This window comes from Triturus cristatus, chromosome 6 (genome assembly GCF_964204655.1).
Source record: "Triturus cristatus chromosome 6, aTriCri1.1, whole genome shotgun sequence".
In the NCBI taxonomy this organism is placed as follows: Eukaryota; Metazoa; Chordata; class Amphibia; order Caudata; family Salamandridae; genus Triturus; species Triturus cristatus.
In genome coordinates, this window is record NC_140589.1 from 673,278,643 (window position 1) to 673,292,464 (window position 13,822).

At 47.6% G+C, this 13,822-nt stretch overlaps 1 protein-coding gene across 3 annotated transcripts in view; it reads left to right on the forward strand.

Moving 5' to 3' along the window:
• The window catches only part of RNGTT (RNA guanylyltransferase and 5'-phosphatase), a 1,651,651-nt gene that overhangs the window by 630,807 nt on the left and 1,007,022 nt on the right, over positions 1 to 13,822 (forward strand). For all 3 annotated transcript variants that reach the window (XM_085611178.1, XM_085611177.1, XM_085611179.1), the window contains exon 9: positions 6,734 to 6,869. In XM_085611178.1, coding sequence (XP_085467304.1) covers positions 6,734 to 6,869 — 136 coding nt within the window. The remainder of the gene's footprint in view (positions 1 to 6,733; positions 6,870 to 13,822) is intronic.

Here is a 13,822-nt window from a genome sequence, read left to right on the forward strand (position 1 = left end):
TTAGGAATCGTATCGCTCAGTAGTAGTACACCAACTACACAAATGTAGCTTTTATAGTACCTTAGTATATATGTTTAACACTCACAAACATTTAGAAAATGCTCACAATCACTGGATGATGTCATTAGTGATGTATTTTTAGATGTCATCAGTGATGTCACTGACCATGTCAAAAGTGATTCAATATGTGCGGTCATTAGTAGTGCATTGCGGGGGGGGGGGGGTGGGTAAGTTATAGTTCGCTCACGTAACTATAACTGCTAAATTTCTGTGCTTTTGTATGTGTGAAATATGAGCCTAACTATAACGTCCCTGTAACCTTTGTTTTTTTCAGTAATTTTTTGTTTAAATAAAAAAATTATATTTCCTAGCTATAACGTCCCTGTAACCTTTGTTGTTTTCAGTGAATTTCAAAGGTGTTTTTAAATTCAACTTCCCAACTATAACCTGTAACCTTTGAGAGTGGGCGAGTAAGTGGTTGTATAGGTCGGTGAGTGGGTGTGTGAGTGGCTGTGTGAGTGGCTGTATGGATCTGTGAGTAGGTGTTTGAGTGGTTTTATGGGTGTTTTGTTGTGAGCATCTATGAGTGGGTGTGTGAGTTTCTGTTTGGGTCTGAGTGGGTGTGTGAGTAAATGTGTAGGTCTGTGAGTGTCTGAGGGCCTGTGAGTGGGTGTAAGAGTGCCTGTGTGGGTGTGTTTGTGTGTGTGTTAAAATGTCTCTGTGGGACTCTGAGTGGTTCTATGAGTACCTGCATAGCTCTCTGAATGGGTGTGTGAGTGCTTGTGTGTGGATCTGAGTTGGTGTTTGAGTGGCTGTGTGTGTCTGTCAGTAGGTGTGTGAGTGCCTGCGTTACCCTGTGAGTAGGTGTGTGACTGCCTGTATGGGGCTCTGAGTGGGTGTGAAACTGCCAGCATAGAACTGTGAGTGGGTGTGTGAGTGCCTACCTGGGTATGTAAGCGGGTCTGTGAGTGCCAGCATGAGTTTGAGTGTGTGTGTCAGTGCATGCGTAGGTCTATGTGTGGGTGTGTGAGTGGCTGTGTGGGTCTGAGTGGGTGTGTGTGCCCGAGTGGGCCTGTGTGCCGATGTGTGAGTTACTGTGGGAGTATGCGAGTGTGTGCCTGAGTGCCTGTTTGAGTCTAAGTGGCTGTGTGAGTGCCTGTGTGGATTTATGAGTGGGTGTCTGTGTTTGTGTGAGTGGGTGCATGAGTGTCTGTGGGTCTGTGTGTGGGTGTCTGTTGTTATATTTCATATCGGTACCCTAATTTAGGTTTAGAGAACATTGTACTCTTTCACTACATCATCTCCCCTTCATTTCATATGAGTGAACCTTATAAGGACATAACTCCAAATAAGGTCAGAATACCTTATAGGGACTGAATGCCTTATAAGGACTGATGCCTTTTAAGGACTAAACCTTTCACCTAGTTCCATGACGAGGGTGGGTTCTGCCCGATTGATATTGCTAAGACTTCATCCTTAGCACATATGAATAATTTATGAGAACACTCTCCAGGGGGCATACCTCGCCTCTCCTATCTACGCACAAAGGTTTAATCCCCAACGTCATCCTCATACTGAACAATGGCTAACTCACACACATAGACTGTATAAATACAGCACCTCTTGCTATCAGTAAGCAGGAGGGAACCGAGACTTCAAGGCTGACACACTGACCAGAGACGCTGCGGCTCCGACATGCTATCGCTCCAGCTGACAGTGGTCTAACTATCCCTTGCGGGGTGTCCAACTCAAATCCAGGATGAAGTCCCATACTCTCACTATTCAGGTAATGGGGTTCGACTAAATCCTAGTGGGATTCTTGGCTCTTAGGCTTCTAGACTATTAGGCTATTAGAATATTAGGCTCTTAGGCTTATTAGCTCTTTAGCACCTACTCACATGCTAGGTACACTTAGGTACATCTAGACAGGCATCTTAGGAGTACGCACTTTATTTTATAAATGCATTTTATATTCATGTATATGTTCATACCTATTGACAAATGGTAGAGCTGTACTGTTCCTTTTTATTCACTGTACTACTGATTCTATATCTCTGCTACTGTGTTACAGTTGTAGCAGCACATATATGTTACATGAGAAGAACAACGGTACAATAAATTCTTATTGTAAACATGCCCGACTGTTTCTTCTGTGTCTCTCTCTGAGAGAAAACGAGCAAGCACGATTGACTGGGTGAAAAGCAGTATATTGTTTCTGCAAGTCTGAGGAGTCAGGATTTGTTGTGTTCTGAGGTTGCCAAAAACAAATCTCTCTGATAGAAGGAGATTCTAGTGGCACTGCGAGCTAGCTAATGCAAAAACAGGCTAACATACTCGGCGGGGCTGTAACATAGTCAGTCTGCCACCAGACCCACAGTTTATGTTATCCGTAAACAGCGCAGGTCCCTGCATGAAGGGTATTCAGGAACTACAGTACACTGTGGTCTGTGAGTGTGTGTTTGAGTGCCTTGAGTGGGGGTGTGCGTGCTTACATGAGTGTGTGGGGGTCAGAGAGTGCCTGCATGGCTCTGTAAATGAGTGTGCAAATGCCTGCATAGGTCTGTGAGTGGTTGTGTTACTACTTGTGGGAGTCTGTAAATTAGTGTGTACCTTTGTAGGTGTCTGAGTGGGTCTGAAAGTGTATTTTGCTTTTCAAAGTGCATCAAGATGTGCGGATCAATTGCGGATTTACACAAGAGCCACACTGAGCCTCGCGGAAGTTCCGCAGATTCTGAACTGGGAAAAAAACAATATAACTCAATTTTGGACCCAACTTAGGTTCCTCTGATACTCCTCTAAGACACCCATGGGGTCAGGGAGGGTGCCTCTACCTTGACCCCTTTAATGATTTTGCAGATACATTTTAGGACCCTGGGACCATTCCCTGATACATAAAATGGTGGTTGCAGCCTCCTGGTCAGGTTGGGGTCAGCCAACAATGGTGTCACTGGTGGCGTGTGACTTCGCGGATCCACCGCGGGGATCCACGAACGGTCCACGTCCCTAGATATACAGTTTTGTTTTTCCTTTAATAACTCTGCAACTGCTGAACGGATTTACACCAAATTACATAAAGAGCTCTTTCGGGACCAAGAGCTACCTCTCTGCCAAATTTAATGTCAATCCGTCCAGCTGTTTGGGCTGTAGTTTTGCTCAAAATCCCTATGGTAAATTGTATGGGAAACGCAATTCTTTTAACTCGCCATTGTCTCGGGCCTCTCCTGACAGATCACTCTGAAACGTCCATGCAGAACTAGACGAACCAGGACACTTTTTTTTGAAAATTTTGTGAAGATTCGTCAAAATGCACTTAAGGTATAGCCAAACCAAAAAATGATTTTCCTATGGAAACTAGGTTTGAACTATAGCGCACCTACTGGGGGAGGGGGGTGAGGTGGGAAGGGGGTGTGTGTGTCTGTCTGTCTGTCCCCCCGCGCCCCCAGACAGAACATTGTTATAAAAGCCTGCATTTAGCAGATCCTATAGATCTGTTGTTGCCCGACAGCCTTTAGGCTCTGTCAATGCCTGTTATATCCTGTAATGTCTTTTCAAAACTTTATTGTTGGGAAAGGTGTTGGGCTGTCATCTAATGAAGAAAAAAAACTGTCTAAAAGCAAAATAAGCATGCACACAGTCCCTGGCACTTAAGGGAAATACTTTGTGTGTGGATGTGCCTCTTCTTAAAGTAAAGTTAGCCAGTGACTGAAGTGGGCTAACTCTTTGCCGCATGCTGTGTTCTGTAGTGAGTGGAAGAACAACGTGAATACCCTGCTGATGAAGAGAGCTGTTTAAAACCCCTTTAAGTATATTACACATACAATATTAATAAAATCAAAAGGCCTTTGCTAAGGCCAGGCTTAAAAAGATTGCTTTCTGTTAGAAATGGGAGTCTCAAGTTGGCAAGGGCTTGCACCTTTGTCCAAATAGGGACCCTTCTTCCTAGTCAGCATAAGGGAGTTACACTCCTAAAATAACCCCTGCTCACCTCCTTGGTAGCTTGGCACGAGCAGTCAGGCTTATCTTAGAGGCAGTGTGTAAAGCATTTGCACATAACCAACATTAATACTGTGTAAGCACTACAAAAGGACACCACACCAGTTTAGAAAAATATTCAATATTTTTATATATTTAAGACAAGACCAAAACGACATAAATCCACAATACAGTACTTAAAAATCTTCAGTTATCAAAATAACCGTGTAAAACAGTTCCTTGATGTCGATAGCTCTGTCCAGGGCTATCACTGCGTCGTGAGCAAACAAATCCAAACAGTTCTGGCTGACCGCGGCGTCGTGGGCCAACTATGGCGTCGGGAAGACCCGCAAACAGTACCTTTCAGAAATGCAGGGTGTCGATGACCTCTAGTTGAGCTTCCAAACACACGGCGTCCGCAGGCGTCGGTTCCGGTGTTTGGTGCAGGAGTTGTCGGGCCCCCGAAGTCGCACGCGTTGCAGATCGAACTCCTCTTTGCTGAAGTCAGGAGTGCAGGCATCGGGCGTGGCGGTGCGAAGTGCAGCGGTGCGAAATGCGGTGCCCTCAGGTCGCGGCGCGAGCAGTGGCTCGGCGGCAGCATCAGATGGCGTCGTCGGTGAGACAAAGGTCGCGGTGTGAGATGAAAGCGGTGCTCGTCATGGTGCTGGCAGGTCACGGTGCAAGCGTCGTCGTCACTGAAGCGCTGTCGTTGGCTGACGAACTGGAGTCGATGGCACCAGCGTCGGTAGGCCAAGGCTCCGGTGCGGGATGAGGGCTGTGCGTCGTGTAACTTTACGATCGGTGCCCTCGAACCACAGAGCAAGCAGCGGCGTCGATTTCAGCGTGGAGCGGCGTCGTCGGGGATACCAAGGCGTCGCCGCGAATCGAGGCGATTCGGAGTGCGGTGCCCACAGGTCGTGGTGCGAGCTGCGGATCGGTGGCGGCCTCAACAGGCGTCGTCGGTGAGACCAGGGTCGCGGTGCGGCATCGCGGCGGTGTCCTCTGCGGTGCCTTCAGGACACGGAGTCGGCAGCGTTATCGTAGACGGTGTCGAGCTTGAAGTCTTTCCTGTTCTTGAGACTTCTTGAACAAGGGGCAAGCTCTACCTCAAGCCCTTGGAGAAACTCACAAATGCACATTGCAGGAAGTTCAGTCCAGTCCTTTCACTGCCCAAGACAGAAGCAGCCACTGCAGGCCAACACAGCAAAGCACACAGCAGAATGGTAGTTCCTCCTCACAGCTTCTCCAGCTCTTCTTCTTGGCAGTCTTCTTGATCCCAAAAGAGTTCTGAAATCTTGGGGTCTGGGCCCCAATATTTATACTAGCAAATCCTTTGTCCTCTGCAGGCAGAGGGTCCTGTACGTAGTTCAAACCAGTTCTGGGTGCATTTTGCCAGTGTGCACCTTGTTCCTTTGTCAGTGTGGGCCAGGGTCATCAGACGTACCACAGGAGGTGGAGCCAGCATTGTGGAAGGCAGGCACAGCCCTATTCAGGTCCAGGTGCTACTCCTCCCACCACTCTACATGCAGATAGGTCTATTCAGCCTTGTGCTGACTCACACTGTCTCCTGGAGACTCCCCAGCCCCTGTCACTCGCAAACCAGACAGACAATACACAAGCTAGCAGAGGCAGGCTAGATGGTTATTTAAGAAAAACCTACTTTCTAAAAGTGGTATTTTCAAACACAGAATGTCAAAACTAACTTCACTAAAAGATGTATTTTATCATTCTGAGTTCAGGCATACTAAACTCGAATTTCTACCATGCTCCCTGGGTCAGTTAGGATTAAAAGACGTTATAATCAAACTGCCCTTTCTGGCCTATGGGGACAGGTAGCCTTGCAATAGTGAAAAACGAAATTGGCTGCAATTCACTATCAGGACATGTCACACACACCAGGGCATGTCCTACCTTTCACATACAATGCACCCTGTCCACAGGGGTACCTTGGGCCTACCTTAGGGGTGACTAACATGTAGAAAAGGGAAGGTTTAGAAACTGGCAAGTGGGTGCACTTACCAAGTCGACATGGCCAGAGTTACACTTTATGGGCTGTTTGTGTGGGTGGCACAATCCAGTGCTGTAGCCCCCCAACAGCATTTGATTTATGGGCCCTGGCAAGCGTAGTGCACTTTACTGGGGAGTGACACATAAATAGAATAGGCCAATCATGGAAACACCAATCCATAACACATTTTACACAGAGAGCGTATGGACTTTAGCACTGATTGGCAGTGGTAAAGTGCCCAGAGTCCTAAAACCAACAACAGTAGGTCAGGAAAAAATAGGAGGAAGAAGCAAAATGTTTAGGGATAACCCTGCAAAAAGGGCCATCTCTAACACTTTCTTTATACAGTTAGTGAATGAAATATGGTAACGAATAAATATCTAATGTACTTTTGAGATGAATCATTAGTTACAATAGGTCTTACAGACAACTGCACTACAAAACCCAGACCTGATTAAGTTATGCCAAATTGACAATGAAATCAAGGTCTGAAATGATCACTCCTGCCACATGTAGGTAATTCCATTTGTCATGTATGACATGATACGTCTTTGTGCTACTGTAAGAAACATTGATATGTATGCAAGGTGTCTGCAATATAATACATTAATGTACAATATAATATGCTCATCTGTGCCTTCCACTGTTCTGTTTATAGTCATTGAATGTCTTGTTTCCTTGCAAATGTCCTTCGCCATTTGAGCACATGAAGGTCTTTTGGATGTTAATTGTTCTTTAATCTTTCTCTTGCAGGTATATGATGTTAATTGATGGCAAGAATGAGGTGTATATGATTGACAGAGATAACTCGGTGTTTCATGTGTCGCACTTGGAGTTTCCATTCCGTAAGGATCTCCGCATTCATTTATCGAACACACTCTTGGATGGGGTAAGGCATGCATCATTTTTAGTTTCCTTATATTCACCAATAATTCACACCATATACGTGTGTGGATTCATAGAAAAAACTCATCACAGTCCTGTACATAGTCTGTTTGTTGCAGTAATGTACTTCTCATTAACTTCAACTACGATATATATGCTTTTCCCAAGCTAGTAGCAGTATTTAAATTCTGCATTTTCTTAAAAAACGTATTTAGAAAATCATACTTGAATTCCTGTTTTTTTCTAACTCCGTGTTTGCCGGTTCCAGCAACTCTTGGTGCTTTAGGTTTTTGCAAGCTGGCTAACGACTGCGATTGTGGGTATTCCTGCCATAGTGCTCATGGGAGCTTGTAGGGGATTATCCATCATTTTCCTGAAGCAAATTAATGAGGGTGGTGGGCTTTGTAGTGTGAGAATAGTTTACCATGGTGGTGTTTCATCGTGGGAACGGATTTTGTGTTCTTCCAGCCCAAACCTGTGTGAATGAAAATCATGTTGTGCATTGTCTCTGTGGGATGCTGTGAATGAGGGGTTGGGTCTTATGGCCCGCCCTCTAACCAGTGTCAGTGTTGCCATGTAGGAGCGTTAGATCTTGTACCCACAAACAACCTACGTGGTTGTGGCACAGGCTCTTCATAATGCAGTGCTTTGTGCAATTTCTGTTTCTTGTCTGCAGTGCATTGTTTGTGCAATGAGCACAGTATTGCCATTGGTTCTTGTATTGTCTGACGGGTCTGACCACTTATTACCTATTTATGTTATTCTCAAATCCCTTTCCATGCGTCCTTGGGTACGGTATTTTGGAACCGAAAATCACCGAATGAGAGTCCTCCCTTCTCTCCCCATTCCCCCGAAAACAGTGTCTCTCTGATTCCTGTTTTCACCTCAGTTTCCTTCTCTGAGGTTTCCCTCACTATGACTCCCTATTCCATAGCTTCCTGTCTCACCAGAGACTCTGTCTTTGATTCTCTGTCCTAGTTCTCACTACGATGGATTGATCAATGTGGACAGATGGACATAACGTCCAGATAGACAGATGATAAAAGGGACAGAGATGCAGCTGTCCAGGGATAATCTTGTGGAGCAAGGCCTTGCTGTAATTTCTGTGACGGGTGAGGAATAGCCCTGTTGTCTGCACTGAAAGAATGACCGGTGAGCTGGGCATGGGATAACTCTGCCATCTGTAAATGTTTCATCTAATTCCTCACGCTAAGTAGCATTCTGCTCCCTCCCCCCAAAACTGATATGTTCCCAAAAAGACTGTAGGACAGGTTTCTCCAACGAGTAGCTCGAATTCTACTGGTAGCGCTCTAGCTACCTGCAAGTAGCTCTCCTGCGTGCAGCCCATTGAACTGAACTACAAGCTTTTGCTTGGTGCAATTAAGATATCTATAACAAGATTGAAAAGTACGTATTCAAGATGAAAGTCTGAATAATGATCATTGAATAATAAATTCATAATGAAAGAATACATTACAAGTCTGTATATTTTCAGAATTCATAAGCCTATGTTTGGGGAAAAATGGTTGAATTTTCAAAATATATATAAAACTCAAATTTAAGGTAAAAAATTTGAGACTATTACTATTATAATTAACTTGATGCTAGGGGCATTGCAGCTATGGCTGTTATGTATTAGCCATGTAGAGGCAATACACATTGACAAAGCATTTTTTACATTGCCACTGGCAACCCTGCCTGATGCAGTGAGGTGATTGCTGCTTGTAGTCTTACATATGGTGACCATTTAAGTAATCTTGTCTCACGTGGTTACTACTGCTTCTGTAATAATATTAGCATAGGAGAATTTTCGTTGAACATAAGCAACTCCCATTAAAGAAAAGATTGCATGTAGAGTCTGTATATTTACTTTCAGAGGCCAAAGATTGACGGGGAAAGCTAAGGGAATGCCATTTGGTCATTTCGCCAAAGTAAACAAGCTTGTGGGAGAATGAAGACATCAAGATATAAGAAGTAGGTCGTTGTTGGGTTAATAAGAGTGAGACCCTGGCACTGTCCAGTCACAGGTCAGCATGACCAATGTTGCCAGCCATCTAGCTTTGGCCCTAGTCTGCCTACGTGGCTGCTGTGGTGATTCAGTAGTTGTTTAGGCTCGATCAGGGTCGTGGATGCATTCTTGAGTGTGTAAGAGATGCTATCGAGAGTACAGATGTGCCTGTTTCACTCGAGAATTATTGAAACAAAACTGATGCCACCAAAGGCAATCTGCCAACCTCAAGTATTTTATCTTTAAACATAAACACAAGCACACATTCCTTAACTAATTTCAAGGCCTCCGACGTGGCCAAAGTTCCCCAAACCCTATATCTAAATATTCAGAAGGTTACTGGTGTTCATTCATTCCTATGATGTTTATTACAAATCTTACAAAATATTGAGGGTTCATCAATACTACATGCTGCCAGTCACAGTAATGCAGACATTTCCATTATCGTCGGGCAGCAGAACGTCTTTAATGATGTACATACTGTTCAACATAGTCATGCTGCCTAAACCAAAACACGTTCATCCATGATTCTTCCAATAGAGTGCATGTTACCCAGCATAGTAATCTAAGTTACAGGTCTAACCTTCGAGTTTGATCTTTTAATGCGTCTTCTACTTTTTTTGGTCTCGCCTGAGCCAGCGTGCATGCGCTGCTCTGCGAGGCATTAAGTAAGGGCTTTTGAGCTCTGAACACACGCTTGTGCGTGTGCTTTTTTTATCTGAGCCCGCAATTGGCTTGTGCATGTGTCTTTTTTTAAAACACAGCACGCAATTGGTGCAAGGTGGGTGATTGTCCCGCCTTGTTTGTTGGATGGCCTAGGGTCCTCGGGCGCGAGCTTCAACCCCATCTGTCTCCAAGTATCCCGTTGGCGGTAATTGGAAACAGATGGTGCTCGCGTTTTTTAAGTCGGGCCGAACACGCGCGCACCACTACCGCTGCAGCTGCCTTCACTTTTGCCGCCACTTGTTTTATGTAGGCAGCGTGCACGCCTGGGTAAGAATAATGGTGGCCTTGCCTTTGCTTTATTATTCATGGTACGGAACGCTGCCCCATGCCTTTCTTTTTATGGGTATTTGCGTTTTTTTTTTTTTACACAATGGCGGCACCATGGTTTAGCTTTAAACACCCGGTGGGTGCCACCATTGTACCAAAAATAATAAATTGAAAGAAAACGCCCAGTGGCTTGACTCGAAGCAGATCTGCTTTTGCTGCTACATTTCCTGTCTTTAAGGTTACTTGCACTATTTTTGTTGCTACGATAAGGTAAAATCTCCACCCTCCCCGAAGTGCAAATCTTAAATTGCCTTCCTCCTAAGTAAATGGTAGTCTGCCAGCACTGCCCATCCTCGGAACTCCAGCACACTCAGCACAAGCTTCTCCTGCCCAGAACTGTAACCAAACACTCAGGACAGCACAAGCTTCTCCCACTCCCACTTCCACCTCAGCTTTGTATGGCCTTCCAAGACCTTCCCCAGAACTATGACCAAACACTCAGCACAAGCTTTTCCCACCTCAGCTTCAGACTGCCCTCCGCTTCCCTGCCCAGAACTGTGGCGGAAGTGCGGATCAGTTTGTGGCGTACTCACCATCCACCTCTCGCACTTGCAGCACTTATTACAGAACTCTGCAAAGTTTGCTAATGCATCCAGGTATTTATTTTTCTGCTCTTCCCTGCACGTTTGTACAAAGTAGGCATAGGACGACAATTCGGTTTGTATCCAGGTGTTTATTTACGTTGACTACTTCCTGCCGCAGATATTTCAGTACCTAAAGGAAAGCCTCTTAACCCTAGTTATCGTAAATTGCATATCTCGCCCACCCAGACCTCTCCGCGATTGGTAAGGCGTGTGTCAGGGCTGCTCTTTGAGTTCTCAAAAAAAAAAGCGTGATAACGTGCCCAACATAAACAAAGTGTACATGCTTTAACAGACACTAAAGTATCTGCTTTCAAAGGTGCTCGAAGCTGCTTCGCAACTGGACTCTGAGGTGTCAAGGGTCATACATACTCCGGCTGCCTTTTGTCTCCAGCCTGCATGTGTTTGTGGGGGCAGGACGATAAACTCCTGTTATCTCACTGGTTGTGTCTTGTAAAATATATAGATTAGCAGTATAGATGGTATTCAAGCCACGTCTATGTTTATGTTTATGTTTTTTTTGATAAACACATTTTTTTATTTCTGCATAGAAGGCAAAATCAAGAATGATATACAATAGTTCGCTGAACTTGGCATCAGTAAATGCAAACAGGAAAGCATTGACAAGCAAATGTAAAAACCCACCCCTACTCTTCCACCCCCCGCCCTCTGCGCCCCCACCCTTCAAAACAGGCCCCCCAGCCATTTCCCCCATACTTTGCGGAATTTTTTGGGGCAGCCCCGGGCAGCGTACAATGACCGCTCTTGAGCGGCACACCAATCCACCCCTCTACTCCAGGTAGCCCCTCTGGGCGGGTCCGGCTGTGACCACACGGCCGCTATATCCCTCTTGGCTACCATTAGGGCAGTAGTGAGAAAGTACTTTTCATTACGGGACCCATCCAACCCGTCCGTGAAGCCCAGCAGAGCCATTCTAGGATCATGGGGGACCTCCCATCCCAGGACTTCAGTGAGTTCGGCTTCAATCGTTGTCCAGTAACTCTCCAGGCGGGAACAAGACCACACCATATGGAAGAAATCCGCCGGATCCACCCCACAGCGAGCGCATGAGGCGTCCACGCGGAGGCCTGCCCGATGTAGGCGGTCCGGAGTCGGATAAGCGGCGTGGAGGTAGTAAAGTTGGATGAGCCGCAACCTGGCGGAAGTGGTAAGCGATCGAGGTGCCATAAGGACGTCCCTCCAGTCCGCTTCATCTAGGGGCCCCACCCAAGCCTCCTATCGCTGTTTTAGGCCGCTCCAATCTACCAGGGTATTGTTAATCAGGGATTTGTATATGCGGGATATTCCCCCCTTCCCCAGACACCCTAACATCACCTGAGCCTCGGGCGGGCTATGCGCAGGCAATCTGGAGTCCAGAGGGACATGGGCTTGGACCGCATGACGCAGCTGAAAATATCTATAAAATTGGGAAGGCTGTAACGAGAAGCCGGAACGAAGCTCCTGGAAGGAACACATGTGGCTCCCCCGCCATATATCGCCCAGGCTGGAAATTCCTAGAAGATCCCACTGCCGAAATCCTTCAAGTCCCACCACTTCCCGCAGCCACGTTCCGTGCCAAAGCGGTGTGAGCTGTGTTATCTTCCCCAACCAGCGGGTGTGCCGCAAAGCTGCGCACCACGCCAGAAAAGGGGCCCGCACGACATCGGGGAGCGACAGGGGGACCGTTGCCCCATAGAGCATGTTCTGGATAGAGGAGAACCCGAGACATTGCACCTCGAGTCGATAGGCCGGATCATCCCACCCATTCGAGAACCAGTCATGAATCACCAGCAGTTGGGTGGCCAAATAATATAGATATAGATTGGTCATGCTCAGGCCTCCGTCGTAGGAGGGGACCCTGCAGTGATCTAAGGCCAACCGGGGCCTGCCGCCGCCCCAGAGAAATTTAGTCGCCATCCTATCCAGTTCCCGGAACCACGGGCACGGAAAGGGGCACGGAGTATTCTGTAACATGTACAGAAACTTGGGGAGGATCATCATCTTATAGAGGGCGACCCTCCCCAGCGGATTCAGTGGGAGTGACTGCCACCTGAGCATATCCGATCTGGTCTTGTTGACTACGGGAGCCACGTTGAGGGCCCAACAGAGTTCCGGAAGGAGGGTGACCCAGATCCCCAGGTATTTAAATGAGAGCCTCCGGAGGGGAATGTCAGATTGCCAGTCAAAACATTCCCTCGACGGGTGTAATGGGAACAGTACGGATTTTTTGGGGTTCAGATGAAGACCCGACGCTTGGCCAAACCGGCGGAGAATCTGGCGGACCTGGGGTCCCGAGGTCGCCGGATCAGAGAGATATATGAGGACGTCGTCCGCGTATAGGGCAATCTGGTCAGGGGTCACGCCTGGCCAGTCCCACCCGCGGAGAGTGGGATCCGCCCGAATCAGTACAGCCAGTGGTTCCATGGCCAGAGCGAATAGGAGGGGCGAGAGCGGACATCCCTGGCGCGTCCCTCGACTTATAAGAAATGGGCGGGACAGAGCCCCATTGACTAATACACGGGCCCGCGGGCTCGCGTACAGGACCGCGACCATGGCACGGAACCGGGGACTGAAGCCCATGCGCTCTAGGACATCACCCAAGTACGCCCACCCCACTGAGTCAAAGGCCTTTTCAAAGTCGACCAGCAGAAGGGCCAGATAGGGGGAAAGGTGCCCTCTGTGTGCCAGGGCGAGATGCAGGCGCCGCAGGCAGTGTCTGGTCCCCCGATCCGGCATAAATCCACATTGGTCCGGGTGGACCAAGGAGGCAAGAGACGGGCGCAACCGCTGCGCGAGGACCGTGGCATAGATCTTGAGCTCGGTATTGATAAGGGATATCGGCCGGTAGTCTGAGCAGGACTGCGAGGGGGGCTGCGTCTTGGGAAGGACAACTATGGTAGCTGTGTCCGTTTCTGGCCGGAACGAACCCGTCTCCACCACCTCTGCAAACAGGTCCCGAAGCCGCGGGGCCAGGGTCTCACGATAGTGAGCATAGTATTCCTGAGGGAACCCATCAGGTCCCGGGGTCTTCCCGGGCGCCAGGTGGCTAATCGCCTCCTCAATCTCCTGCAGCGCGATTGGCGAATCGAGGGTCTCAGAAACCTCCCGTCCCAGCCGCCCAAGCACCGCCCCAGCCGTCCCCAGCAACTCTTCAAGGGAGAGCTCAGATGCCTGGGTTCGATACAACTGGGAATAATAGTCAGCGAAAGTTTGGGCCATTGCCACCGAGACCGTTCGGGTTCCGCCCGCAGAATCCTTGATGGCAGGAATAATCCTGCCCGCCCGGGGGTAAGTGGCCAGCCGGTGGAGAAGTGT